The sequence below is a fragment of the Chrysemys picta genome, chromosome 8 (assembly GCF_011386835.1).
Source record: "Chrysemys picta bellii isolate R12L10 chromosome 8, ASM1138683v2, whole genome shotgun sequence".
NCBI classification, from domain to species: Eukaryota; Metazoa; Chordata; order Testudines; family Emydidae; genus Chrysemys; species Chrysemys picta.
In genome coordinates this window covers 53683403-53698468 of record NC_088798.1, presented here as the reverse complement: position 1 = coordinate 53698468, position 15066 = coordinate 53683403, and the positions used below count along the sequence as shown (strand labels likewise).

The 15066-nt window shown below is 44.3% G+C and overlaps 1 protein-coding gene across 2 annotated transcripts in view; it reads right to left on the bottom strand.

The window, feature by feature from the left end:
• The window catches only part of NIBAN1 (niban apoptosis regulator 1), a 123123-nt gene that overhangs the window by 6327 nt on the left and 101730 nt on the right, over positions 1–15066 (bottom strand). For both annotated transcript variants that reach the window (XM_005290712.4, XM_042851281.2), the window contains 6 exons: positions 8813–8917; positions 8563–8725; positions 7317–7504; positions 6875–7036; positions 2725–2835; positions 1626–1733 (listed from right to left, as the gene is read on the bottom strand). In XM_005290712.4, the coding sequence (XP_005290769.2) occupies positions 1626–1733; positions 2725–2835; positions 6875–7036; positions 7317–7504; positions 8563–8725; positions 8813–8917 (837 nt within the window). The remainder of the gene's footprint in view (positions 1–1625; positions 1734–2724; positions 2836–6874; positions 7037–7316; positions 7505–8562; positions 8726–8812; positions 8918–15066) is intronic.

Sequence of the window (15066 nt, the reverse complement as noted above, 5' to 3'; positions counted from 1 at the left end):
ATTCTCCAGAATATTAAATGTGATAGAAGTTTTTGATTTCAGGCTTTATTTACAAATAAATACCACATCCTGGATATATTGCCAATTGTCTACAAACCGTAAAAAGACTATTAGATTTGTGGATCTGAAAAGAAATAAAGAGGCATACCCTACAATGTACACATGTGCTTTTGAATATATTAAAAAGTCATGAATTTTAATGGTCAGATGATTCACATTCACAGACTTACAAATATAACATGCTAAAATTCATTTAATACTGAAAGCTTATCCACTATAATTTCTTGCATCTGTTATGTTTCACACATTATTTATGCCATATGTTCTCACAGAAAAGACACCGGTTATTCCTAAATCATCCCATGTGACAAACGAATACATGGCAGTGCAATTTAGGGCACCAATACATTTCAGTATTCTAAACAGCTCGAAATCGATTTATTCTTATTCCTTTTAACTATAGAAAGAACAATTCTGGTTTGAGACTGTTGACCATTCCAGACTATTCACTCAGGAGCCCTGGTAATTCTGTGGTGCAAGACACGGAAAGCATGCAGCCCACTTGTGCTCCCAAGCAAATCAGAGAGGACTTTGTTTTTATTTGTGGGTGGGGGTGAGGAAAAGAAATCTGAGACAGCCACACTTGGTTATGTCTACACTAGAGTTTTGTACCTCATGTTAATTGATTAAACATACTAAGTAAAAAAGACTAATGAGGAGATATGTTTGTTTCATGTTTATTTATCCAATGGATAAACAGCAAAGATTTGTTGCCTGGAACAAACATGAGAGGAGTATCCACAGTAAGCTTTACAAATGTTTTAAGCACTCCTTCTTAGGTGGCAATCAATTAACATGAGATACAAAAGTCTAGTGAAGATAAACCCACAGTAGTTATATATCTGCTCAACTCCTCCCACTTCCCTTCCCCTACATGGCAGTTGGTGTTGAAGGTAGTTAACAGGGAAAAAAGTGAGCATGCACACTGCTCCTCCAGTGTCCTACTACAAGGAACAGACTTTCAGCTCAGTGGCCTCCCAGAGGTGCTGTAGAACATGAAGATGGAACTACAGGCTCAGAACTTAGAACCTTAGCTGTCAGCCAGAGAGAGAAGATCAGTTTGATGGGGTCAAACATTTGCCCTGACCTTGTAATCAGATTTTCTGGGGGAGCATCTCCCCCAGAGACTGCCCCAATGTCTCCCTGCCAAACAAAAACAAAACAAAACAAAAAACGCATAAAGACCCTAGTTCTTTCCTATCTCTCCATAAACTGCTGGAGCAGCATGAGGATTATTGCAGCTCTAGGGCTGGAATAATTCCCATTACCCCTCACTGCATAGAAGAGGTGATTGGGATTTGCATAGGGCTGCCAAAAGATTTTAGAAGAGAACTTATTTATTTGAATTCTCTCCCCACCCCAAATCAGATCCACATCCATTATCGTTTCACCACCACTGATGCCCCGAACTGACCACCCTCAGGATCATGTTGGCCCTGTGACCAGCCTCTTTACATGACCACCTGTAGCTAATTTGCATTTGGTGGCTTAGGATATAGCCATCAGTGTGCTAATTCCTCCTTCCCTTTAATTTTATTCCAGCATGGAGCCATAAAGTTACCTACTGGTTTGCAAGCTGAAGCCAGTGTCTTCTGCATTGTGGGCAATGTGATTTGTACCAATGCTTCCTGAAATATTTTCTTCCGTATAGTACTGCTGTCATAATCATATTGCTGTCAAAACAGACAACAGAAAAAACACAGTTAGAACAATTAATTCATACAAGTAGTTTGTTCCCGTTGGCCTGTTCCTGCTGACGGGCAACCCAAAGAATATGAATTGGTGTCTTTAAATCAAGGTTTGAGGACTTCAGTAATTCTGCCAGAAGTTATGGGCCTATTAAAGGAGTGAGTAGGTGAGGTTCTGTGGCCTGCAATGTGCAGGAGGTCAGACTAGATGATCAGGATGGTCCCTTCTGACCTTAAAGTCTGAGAATTCAGATGAGCACTCTCCATGAGAACTGCCTCTTTCATGTTATTTCAACACTTCCACTTCTGGGACCCGTTAGAATTTTGGGGGCAGATCCTCTAAATTGTCATAACTATACTGAAATCAGTGGATCTATGAAAATTTACACCAATTGAGGATCTGTCCCTAAAAGTGCAGTATTGCATGCAAATGAAGTGTGCCATAAATATTTTTTTTAAATGTTAGCCAAATTATTTTGAGCCTCAAAAAATGTTCAAGTTTGGGCCAAATTTTATCCATATGCTTTGTCCATAGCTACTTGAATACCATGAGACTAGAGAAAGGCATGGTCCAATGATTTGAGTATAGGAGTAAGAAAAACAGTATTATTATTTGAAGTCCCATCAGACCATTTAGGAAGGACCTAATTCTCCACTGCATTGCACCTGGAATAGTCATTTGCACTTTTGCAAAATGCTACTAAATTAGCGTTCTCCACTCACTTACACCAGAGGTAGCATTTTACACTCATTTTGCACAGGGATAGATAAGGTGCAAGGCAGTTAAGAATATGGCCAATCATTCCAGTCAGTGAAAACAAGTGGATGCATTGAAATATTTCCCATTAGATGGTGTGAAACACATTTCTTCTCATTATTAAAATAATGTATGTAAAAAAATGCCTTCAATTTATTACAAAACACCTAAGCAGATCCTCTAGTTTTCTAGTACACTTAAGAGCCAGATAATTTTTACCTTCAGGACTCGTAGTTTGACTTTTTCAATGGCAGTTGAAATTTTCACTGTATCTCCTTGGCTACTCAGACTGAGAAGTTGTTCAAAAGTATACACTGCATTTTCCATAAGCTAGAAATAAAGACAAATGTAATCAAGGCAAAGGATTAAAATTGCCATACTTATTGCCAGGCCCACTCCTGCTGAAGTTCATGGCAAAATTCCCATGACTTCAAATTGAGCAAGACCAGGTGCAGTTTATGATCCCTACTATTTTTAGATAGACTTCTGAACTACAACATGTTACTAGTTACAAGTTCTTCCAGACACAAATAGAATTGTAAACTTAATAGTTTGTTAAAGTGTGCTTGTGAAGTGGAGGTGGAGGCGGGGGGAGGGGAAGAAAGAGTACAAACCCTAAAAATCAATAGAAACGTTTTCAGGATTTCTTAAAACAAGATTTAAAATGTCAGTGGAAAAAAAGGAGTTTAGATTGGATTTGAACACTCTCTGGGGACTGGAAAAGCAAAAGAACACAACTGCAAGAGAATGCAAGAGAATAAGAAAATGGAACTTACTATTTCAATTTCTAATTCAAGTCTAAGGACAGGTCTACACTAGAAAAGGTTTGCCAGAAGAACTATAAAGGTATAGCTATTCTGGGAAGCCCTCCTAGTGCCAATTTATATATGATGAAAATTAAAGTAGATTCAGAATTCTCTGTTTTCAGGGCTTGAGAAATTCTCACACCATCCAGTGACACATTAAAAAATTACCCTAGTTTGGAGAAACTTTATTAGCAACAATTTTGCAGGTGGAAATTATTTGTACTTTATGTTTTCAACTTCATTTTTAAGGGAAAACAGCCCATGATTCCATATGTCCTCTGCTTCACATGGGAATTTTCAAATTAGTATATAGATATCCATGTAATACTCTAGGGATTTTCCTGTTGCAAAAGATATGACCTTGTACGCAGTGCCCTTACCTAGGTTTTTGGTTTTTTTAATGGCTAAACATAGGTTGTGTCAAGTTTTGAAGTGTAGTTTTTAGAATTAGGTTTGCACCAGACTCAGATTAGAACACGCAAGTTGCATTTGCACATGTAAATTAAGTACCCACATGTCTACTCAATATATGTATAAAAGTGCATGACATTCAAACTTTGGGCACGCAAAATCTTGGACATTAAAACTGTAGATATAGTTTTAGAGACCAGCTGGAAAGCTTAGCCACTCAAGTTTTCTATGCATTTGCAGATCTTGGACCAGATACTCAGCTGACTTCAGTGGAGCTACATTGATTTACATCAGCTGAGCACATGGCCCTAGTTTTCATAAATTAGCCAGAAGATGACAATAACCCCGCAGGCTTTAAATACTACTTTTTCGGCAACTTTGAAGAATAGGGACCTGATGCTCCAGTGCCTGGCACTTTGTGTAGGTCATTTACACCTGTACAAAGTTAGTGGGAATTAAGCTAGAGGTTTCTTTTAAACTAAAACAATGTTAATGAAGACATATTGGCCTAGCCACTTATTAATAAAAATAAATATTATATGCCCACAAACACAAAGTGAAACCGTTTTATACTTCTCATGAGAAAAATAATGGCCTCTTTAAGAGAGAAAAGCAATATAAATGAGCTTGTTGGAACAACTTGTACTCTCCCTTTCAAGCAACTTATGGAAAACCTTGAAAAACATTCTCTTCTATCTATCTCTTCTTTCTCCTGTTTCATTATGAACCTCTTCCTTTGACGGGTGTTTTGCCTGAGCAGGAGTTCAGGGCAGTCCCTACTCGAAACATGGGAGTGAAAACAGAATTTTGTTTCTCAAAAATTCCTTAGCTGCTGATCATTCCTCATTTTAGGTTTTTTTAAAGACATCTATGGTATCTTCTGTGACATCACAGCTGGTTGCTTTGACAAAAATTATGGTGTCACAAAAAACAACATTTAGAGGAAAACGCAGTGCAGCTGTGTGAGGGAGCAACTTTGCTGGAGTTGGGTTTGCTCAATAGGTATGAATTTGGCCATCTAAGTTCAAGTGGGGAAAAAGCAGCAGGAACCAACAAGATCATAATCAACACAGATCTTGTTTATAAGTAAGTGCCTGAATGATAAAGTCTAGGGAAGAAAGTGTGATATACAGGCAGAGATATTTTTAAAGAGGTTGTATTTTACAATGAGTTACAGTAGTTTCTGGAGGGAGGCACAGGTGGCACATGAATCCATGTAGCTACCAATACCACTGGCTACATCAAGCACCACCACCTCATTTGCTCTACTGCAGTTGGAGTCGCAACAGAATACAGCTTTGTGTCACAAAACAGATGCCTTGTGAGCCCCACTCCACAGAACTGTACCAATTACACTGCTTATAGGTCCCTACTGAACTGGTTATATACCTTATTGACTACATTACTAAAAATACAGAAGACAACACAAGGCTATGCAAGCTTGTCCTGTCCTGTACTCTGGCAATCACAAGACGTCTGTGTGGCGTATGCCTACTTGATCCTAATAGGTGATCTCTGTTTAATGCTCCTGAAGTAAAAAAGCCAAATATCCCTGCCAATACTTTGTGAAAGTAGGACGGGGGTGGGATTTCTTTCTAATTAAGAATCAGGCAGGCAGTTCAGCCCTCTGCATGGGAACTAGAATCACCACAGTTATTCTATCTAAGTCTCTAAATTCATTTATACCCTGAGATAAAAATGAATATAAAAATAATTGCCCATTTTTCTAATGAAATGCCTTACTGCCTATCATGAGAGACTAGAACTATAAAGGAGAACCCAGTCCATTCCCTTGCATAAATACCAAAAATACATTTTTATGATCTTTCATAAAAGACATGCTTGAGTACGTAAATGAGGCAGACTCTTCGTCACCTGATTTGTGTGTGCCAACAGCATTTTTACTGCACAAATTTAGAGGCCAGGCTGAGGGCACTCTGAAATTTGCCCTAAGAATCTGAGACACTAAGATTTCAGAAATTCAAAGGTCAGATGAAGAGATGATCAACCTTTAGCTCCTAAGTACTGTGCCTTTAAAAGGAATAAACACTGATTTAAAGATGATGGCACCCCTGTCAGCTGTGATATTCCTGGATTTTGTAATCTCTATTTTCATTCTAGTCTATTCACCATTCTGTGAATGTGCGTGTAGCGAGGCGGTGGGCTACCCCAAAGCCCCGCTGAGGGCCGAACCTCCCCTACTACCAACGTGGGCGGAGCCCGCCCCTCCAAGGTCACAGCCCTGACCCGGAAGTATAAAAGCCCGCCTGCAAAGCTCAGTGGAGCCCAGGCCAGCGGAGAGAGCAGACGTCCCTGGCCGCGCTCCTGCTTAGGAAACAGCCGCAGGCCGCGAGCGGCCTGCTGACTCACCGGGCCGGTCGAGCCTACCTCTCGCCAGGTACCCCGAGGAGGACTGGCCAAGCCTGCCCCGTGCCAGCTACCCCGAGGAGGACTGGCCAAGCCTGCCCTGTGCCAGCTACCCCGAGGAGGAGCTGAGCCTGCCCTGTGCCAGCTACCCCGAGGAGGAGCTGAGCTTGCCCTTCGCTACCTACCCAGAGGAGCCAATGCTCGTGGAGAGCACCGACGACACTAAGACGGCCCAGGTACCATACGAGGGGGAGTGTGGAAGTAGCCCGAGGGCAGCCGACCCCAGTCTGGCTGCTGCACTGTCGGAGCCAATGTCAGTGTGTTGCGGCCAGGATCCCCACTGACAGCAGCGAACATCCGTCGCTGCTAGGGCCCCAGGCTGGGACGCAGTGGAGTGGGAGGGCCTGCGTCCTCCCTACCACCCATTCCTTGGGTGGTAGACTCCCCCTTTTTCCCCTGGCCTAGAGAGGCTGGGTGCCTGCCTGACTATTGATTATTGCCCCGCCCTGACCTAGGGCCTGGGCTGCTACAAACTCTGACCCAGCCCCTGCTTAAAGGCCTGGGTATTTGCCTGACTGTGTGATTACTGCCCCACCCTGATTGAGGGCTCGGGGCCCTTTTCTGACTGTAGCGAGGTGGTGGGCTCCCCCACAGCCCCGCTGAGGGCCGAACCGCGGCCCAAAACTACTACAGTGCATAACTCCCTATCAAGACTACTTTGAAGCAGAGCAGATGGGCAAACCTATTCTGTTCTTCCAAAGTGGGAAAAATGGATCTTACAGTACCTCCTGCATGAAGTTCTGCGTCCTCTGAACCACAAAATCAATATGGTAGAATTTGAAGCGGCTCTTGAGGTCCTGGAGTTGTTCCTGGAGGAGATTGACTTTCAGATAGCAAGGTTCCATTTTCACAGAGTTGAATGGCAGGTTCATCAGCTGCTTCAAATTCTGTATTCCAGTGGGAAAAAAATATTTTACAAAGAAAGCAAACTGAGATGGATTCTTAATATAGAAATTTAGTGATGGTCACACAACTGATTATGGCAAATCATTATTCAATCTATTGCACTCTGTGTGTCTGAGTCAGATGACTATTTAACTGAGAAAAACAGGAATTTATACCTGTTTGGCTCTGCAGAGCCAATATAGCTATTGTCAGTTAAGATCTATATAGAGAATTTTTATAACATGTGAGAGTGTAAAAAAGGACCAAGACTTCTTTTCTTACTTCCTTCAGCTTTGTGGCATCATTTGTCTTCTGGAAGTCCTGGCTGATCTCATTAACTTCTTTTTCAAAGAGCAAACGGACTTCACTGAATCCAGAGCTCACTGGGCCCATGAGCTCTTCCAATATGGAAGGCAAAAATGGCTGGATATTCTCCATGCAGCACTTCTCAGCAGGCTCGGAGACTGTTGCTGAGGTATTAAAGAATCAGACAGACGTGTTTTAGGCCACCAGGTGTTAGACTGAAGAATCTAAATGAAAGGGCTACAGACTGTAGAATGAGTTCTATCAGAATACTTTTCCCAGAGCCATTTATGACACGTGTCCTCCTCAAATATGACTTGGGTAAGGAAGGGAAGAGTTTGTGGAGTTTAAATGACAATTTAAAGATATTTTTTCCTAGTCATTCCTGCCAAATTATAGTGGATTGGATACATTGTGAGCGAAGAAGAAGAAATATAGGCAGGCATTGGCAAGCACTGGGATGTTTGTAAATAGCATGGTCATTGTGACCTAAGGTACACTGTATTACATGTTAATTAAACAGGGAACTTTACACAGCAAGGAAAACAATCTACACTCCTTTGCACAAAAGAGTTCCCTAAAGAGAAATGCTCCAAGCTTTTTGAAAATAATTGCCTAAATCTTCATCTATTTCTTGTCATCTATGGTTTCTAGAAAGCGTGCTTCAGCAGCATAAGCTAATGTTTTGTCTACTTTTTATGTTAATTTACATATTCATTACAAAACTATAATCACTCACATCATACGAGTTTTAAATTACTCAATAAGCCATTTGTTTTAAATATGTTTCAGCACTATAGACATTTATCGCTTAATCAAAACTTCCACTGTGGAGCATGTAGGCCATATTCTGCTTTTGGTTGTGCTTGTGTAACCTATATCTTCATCATATAATGTTGTACAGGTGAAACTGAAAGCAGAATTAGCCATTCTAATCAAAATTTTCAAAAGTGGCTGGTGATTTGGGTTGCCTCCACTTCCAGGAATCCAGTTTGAAATACCTGGCCTCTGATATTGAGAAGGGCTAAGCATTCACAATTCCCACTGAAGACTGTGGAAGCTACAGGTGCTCAGCACTTTCTGTAAATCAGAGTCTCAAGTCGGGCACCCAAACCAGTGGGCACTTGATAATTCAAGCACGTGAGAACAATAGGTAATTCTGAAGAACAGCTCCAGAATAGTGAGACATGGGGAGAGGAGGTTGGTTTTTTTTATCCCCACTAACCTTTGATTTTTCCAGCTAAATAGTTCTTTGAGTTCAAAATCTGATCCATGTCTGAACGAATGGTTCCTTCTAGATTCTTTGTAAGATCTTTACATTCTTCCTTCAAGGTGTTTAATCCTTCTGAAACCTGCTCCTGGACCAGATTGTATGTTTCTTCTACAATCTAAAAACAAAAAATAGAAGTATGCATGGACTAGGGCATTGGACAATTGCTATGCAAGACAAGAGTTGTGCAAAGGACAGTACTTACCGCAAACCAAACCCTCTTCTTATCATTCCTCTTTCCTTTCATTTTAGGCAGGAGCATGGTCTGAAGGTTAGGCAGGAGCTCCTCCATCACAAGGTTGCTCAAGATCTACAAGGTTAAAAAAAAACAGAATGACATTTTCAGTCCTCACCCTTCTGCTGAACACTGCACTTGTGCTACATTTTCAAATGTGGGTAGCCTCAAATATTACATAACTGTTTTGCTATTCTAGGTAGCCAAGACATCTTCTCAAAATATAGTTTTCACAATGTTAAGATTAATTGATTGCATTCAAATTGAAAGACCATTTTTTGGCACTTCAGTTACACTTGGGGGGGGAGGAGGGCGGGGCAGGGGAAGAGGAGAGAAACAGGACCTTTATGCTTTCCTCTGACGCATTTGCTATCGACCGTAGTAAGAGACAAGAAATGTGACTATGTGGGCCATGGATCTATTAAAACACTACAGATCACGATTTTCTTTCCTAAAACTTACTACATGGTTTTAAAGATAAAAGGCTGGATCCTCTGCTGGGGAAAGTCACTGGAGCTACTGTGATTTATATCAGCTGAAGACCTGGACTAAAATATTTACAAGATGAAAGTGGTGCATTTTGATAAAGGTTCAGAGGGAAGCCTTGGATCTCATGCTGCCATTGCCCCAAGCTGTCTGCATTCTCGGCCACTGCTAGCTGTCCTGCAGGGGTCACCACGGTGGAGAGCCTATTCTACAGAATTACTGGCTGAAGGGTGCACCTAAGGCTGGATAGCCCTACTAAAAAGTGTTTCTAAGGGATGCTGGGCCCAACAAAAGAAGATATAAATATACCAATGTGGGGAATCCAAGGACTGTTTTTGGTGAGCATTATCTCAGCAAGTCAAAATGGAGGAAGAACTGGTATGTGAGCAGGATGTAAATGGAAACAGAGTTCACAAACTCAGTCTAATCTTGGAATGAGTTAATGCTACCCCAGTGCTTACACCATCAATACTGATTTATTTTTCCAGTGACTCACAGCATAGCCCATAAAAAAATAGTAACTCCAGGCTGAGTCTTGAGAGAATAGCAGTCGCTCCAAAATTGGATTTTATGGAGGAAGAATTCACACATTTAAGGTCATGATGGTAGGAATAGGTTATAATCCCATTGAGGTTGATAGGTGCGAACTCAATCTTCAATCAACATAACTTTAAACATAAGCCCTTCCTAAGAGAAAAAGGTGTGTGTGACCCTGCCTGGGAGCTTTTGGGCTGAGTATTGCTTTGGCTAGGTGTGTGTGGGAGTGTGAGAGAACACAGAGATACTGAGGTCACAGACAAGAACAGAGAAAGAGGGAGAAGCAAAGAGGCAAGGTAAGCCAAGCAGAAGCCTGTGAGCACAGTGTGACCCTGGAAAAAGCTAGAGAGAGGTTTTGGGTCTGGTATTAGATAAAGAGGCTTCAGGGCAGTAAGCTAAGAAACTGTTCCTTTTGTTCTTGGTTCCTCCTGCGTTCAGAAAGACAGGACTTTGTACATTCTTTGTAAATAAACAAATCTGCACCAAAGAAATACCTATCACAAATTTCTACTTCCAGCTGAAACATCCCAGGGCCCCAAACCTTGACTAATGGCTCAGGTCAAAAAGAGGCAACAATATGATGGAATAGCAGTAGCTGCAAATTTCCATGCTGTGCTTTAACTTAGAACCAGAAATTCAAAGATTTCCCTTTCCAGCCCCCACAACTACAATGTTCTTCTAAGGATTTTAACTTTTAAGTTATTGATCTGTTCTTCTCATTCTTAACTCTATCTTCATAAAGTCTTCGTCTGGGAATTTTGTTATTTACCAAACATGTGCTAGATGGTTTACAGATACATATGAAAACATGTTGTTTGCTGCCACAAGTATCTTACAATCTAAATATCAAAGTCAGATTCAACTATGCTGAACCAAGTACATATCAGGAAATAACTGATCTAAGAAAAGGTCCTGCAAGGTCATCCAGAAAGGTTTCATTAATGCACACAAAAGCTGGGATGTCATGATCAAATAATAGGCAGTAACAATCTTCATAGTGACCAAATACCTTCAAATTCACATTGTTCAGTGTATGTAAAAGTTACCTTTTTAAGAAAAGTTAGATTGGATTCATATTCCTTTAATGAAAGGTATACTTTAGGGGCCCCAACAAAAAGAATGGTTACTCACCTTCTCGGAACAGTTGTTCTTCGAGATGTCTTGCTCATATCCATTCCAGTTAGGTGTCTGTGCGCTGCATGCACAGTTGTCGGAAAGTTTTTCCCCTAGCAGCACCCATCGGGTCGGCTGTGGCGCCCCCAGAGTGGCGCCTCCATAGTGCACTATATATGACCCTGCCGACACGGCACCTCCTCAGTTCCTTCTTGACGGTTACTCCAACAGAGGGGAAGGCGGGTGGGTTTGGAATGGATATGAGCAACAGGTCTCAAAGAACAATAGTTACGAGAAGGTGAATAACCGTTCTCTCTTCAAGTGCTCATATCGATTCCAATTAGATGACTCCCAAGCCTTACCTAGGTGGTGGGGTTGGAGTTATGGAATCGCTCATTGGAGCACTGCTCTGCCAAAAGCTGCATCATCTTTAGCATGCTGGACGATGGGATAATGAGAGGTGAACATATGCACCCAGGGCACTTCCACTAGGTGACCCTAGGCGGTCGCCTAGGGCGGCAGGATTTGGGGGGCAGCATTTTGCCGTCCCCAGCGGCAATTCGGTGGTGGGGGTCCTTCCGCTCTGTGTCTTCAGGGCGCTTCGGCGGCGGGTCCTTCACTTGCTCCGGGACCCGCCACCGAAGCGCCCCTAAGATGTGGAGCAGAAGGACCCCCACCACCGAATGCTCTGAGGAGGAGCGCTGCCGCCTAGGGCGGCAAAAACCCTGGTGCCACTCCTGTATGCACCAAGGACCAAGTCGCTGCCCTGCAGATTTCTTGGATCGGGACCTGGGCCAGGAATGCCGTCGATGAAGCCTGTACCCTTGTGGAGTGTGCCGTAAATGTCAGGGCTGGGATTCTGGCCAACTCGTAGCATATGCAGATGCAGGACATGATCCAGGAAGATATTTTTTGTGATGATACCGGGAGTCCTTTCATTCGGTCAGCCACCACTATGAATAGCTGGTTCAACTTTCTGAATGGCTTAGTGCATTCGATGTAGAAGGTCAGCGCCCGCCTAACAACCAGAGAGTGCAGTCTCTGCTTGCGGTTACTGGCATGAGGCTTATGATAGAAAATGGGTAGTTATATGTCTTGTCTCGTATGAAAATTGACACAACCTTAGGAAGAAAGGCTGATTGAGGCCTAAGTTACACCTTATCCTTGTGGAAAACTGTGTAAGGTGGGTCAGAGGTGAGGACCTTTAACTCAGACACCCACCTTGCTGAGGTAATGGCGACCAGAAAAGCTACCTTGTACGATAGATAGAGAAGGGAGCAAGTCACTAGCGGTTCAAATGGGGGTCCCATTAGTTTGGAGAGGATCAAGTTAAAGTTCCATGCAGGGACTAGCTGTCTAATCTGGGGATGGAGGTGTTCCAGGCCCTTGAGAAAATGTCACACCATGGGGTTGGCAAATACAGAGCGTCCAGATACTCCTGGGTGGAAAGCCGAGATAGCAGTGAGGTGAACCTTGATGGATGACGCTGCCAGGCCTTGTTGTTTTAGGTGTAGGAGGTACTCTAGGATGAGTGGTATAGGCACCTGGAGTGGAGGTGTGTGACGCTGGGCACACCAGCAAACGAACCTTTTCTACTTAGATAGATAAGTGGCCCTGGTGGATGGTTTCCTGCTGCCAAGTAGGACCTCCCATACAGGTTCCGAGCACAGAAGTTCCATGAGATTTAACCATGAAGCTTCCAAGCCGTGAGATGGAGGGACTTGAGGTTTCGGTAGAGCAGGTGACCGTGGTCCTGAGTGATCAGGTTGGGGTGGAGTGGCAATGCAATCAGGGTGTCCACTGACAATTCCAGGAGTGTGGTGTACCAGTGTTGTTGAGGCCACACCGGGGCCACCAGGATTACCTCTGCTCTGTCCCTGCAGACCTCGTGTACAAGAGGGAATGAGGGAAAGGTGTACAACAGGCAGCCTCCCCAGGGTAGCAGAAACATGTCTGTGACCGAGCTCGGGCTGTGATTCTGGAAGGAGCAGAACATTGGACATGTCCTGTTGCTGCGGGGGGCAAACAGATTGACCTGGGGAAACCCCCACCTTTGGAAGATGGAGTGTATGATGTCTGGACGGACGGACCACTCATGATTGCAGAACAATCTGCTGAGGTGGTCTGCCAGGTCGTTCTGAGCCCCTGGGAGATAGGATGCTTCCAGGTGAATGGAGTGGGCTATGCAGAACTCCCAGAACCTGAGGGCTTCTCGACACAGGGGGAGGAATGGGCTCCACCTTGCTTGTTGATGTAAAAAAAGGCAGTGGTGTTGTCTGTCCTCATTGCCACGCACTGGCCTTGCAACCAGGTCCAAAACGTTTGGCATGCTGGGCGTACCACCCTGAGCTCCTTGATGTTGATATGAAGGGAGAGCTCATCCTGAGACCATAGTCCTGCGTTTGTTGATCTCCCAAATGCGCACCCCCAACCCAGAGCTGATGTGTCCATTACCAGGGACAAGGAGGGCTGGGGGCTGTTGAAGGGGACTCCCTTGCACACCATCTGAGGGTCAAGAGACCATTGGAGGAACTCGAGTACGTGCTCTGATACCGTTACTACTAAGACCAGGTTGCCGCGTCCTGGGCGATAGGCCAACGCAAGCCACACCTGTAGGGGTCTGAGCCTCAGCCTGGCATGACAGACCACATAAGTGCAGGCTGCCATGTGGCCAAGCAGATATAGGTAAACCCTTGCAGTAGTGGTCAGGAATCGCCTGAGGCCTTGAATGATGTTCAACATGGCTTGGAATCGTGTCTCTGACAAAAACGCTCTTGCCTGCACCGAGTCCAGCACTGCTCCAATGAACTCTATTATCTGGGTCGGAGACAAGGTTGACTTGTTCACATTGAGGAGGAGGCCCAGTCTCTGAGAGCGGATCTGACGAACCGGACCTGAGATTCCACCTGCTCCCTGGTGCACCCCCTGAGCAGCCAGTCGTCAAGGTAGGGGTGTACCTGCACCTGTCTCTTGCGAAGGAAGGCTGCTATGACTGACATGTACTTGGTGAAAACTCAGGGGGCTGTCAACAGACCAAATGGGAGGACCGTGAACTGACAGTGTTTGTGGGTCAACCACAAACCTTAGAAATCGCCTGTGCGTGGGGCAAATGGCTATGTGAAAGTACAAGTCTTTCATGTCGAGGGCAGCGTACCAGTCTCCTGGATCCAGGGAAGGGACAATCGTGCTCAGGGAGACCATACAGAACTTCAACTTCACCATGAATTTGTTGAGTCCTCACAGGTCTAGAATGGGTCGGAGACCCCCGTTTGCTTTGGGGATTAGGAAATAACAGGAATAGAATCCCTTGCCCCTTAGCTCCTGAGGAACCTCCTCCACCGCTCCTATGGTGAGGAGTGACTGCACCTCCTGATAAGGAGCTGCTAGTGAGAAGGGTCCCTGAAGAGGGATAGGGAAGGGGGGTGGGAGAGAGGGGAAGAGCAGAATTGGAGAGAATAGCCTACTCCTCCCGTGTGAAAAACCCAGCATGGTCCGATGTTATTTGGGACCAAGCACGATAGAAGTGGGATAGACGGTTCAGAAAACATGGGGAAGGATCTGGTGTTGAGACGGGTGCTCAGTCCTGGTGCGCACCTTCAAAATGACTGCTTTGAACCTGACGAACGTTTAGTCGGACCCTGGCCCAGCCCAAACAGAAGATGGGAGGGCTTGCGCCAGCCATTTCTGCCCCTGCGTCTGTAGGGATCCTGCCTTGGCCAAGGAGGATATGACCACAGTTGCTGCGGTTGGGGCTTAAAGAGCTTTTTTTGGGTTGCCAGGGTGTGCATACCCAAAGATTTCATTGTAGCCCTGGAATCCTTTAGGCTATGCAGCCTGGAGTCCATCTGTTCAGCAAACAGACCCATCGAAAGGCAGGTCCTGCATAGTTTGATGAACATCAGGCGGAAGCTCCGAGGCCTGCAGCCATGAGCTACACCTCATGGCAATTCCTGAGGACAAGGTGTGTGCTGCCAAGTCCGCAGCATCCAGTGGGGCCCGTGCCACTGCCTTGCCCTTCTAGATAATAGCCCCAAACTCCTCTTTGGAATCTGCTGGTATCAATTCCTTAAACTTCAGCATTGAGTTCC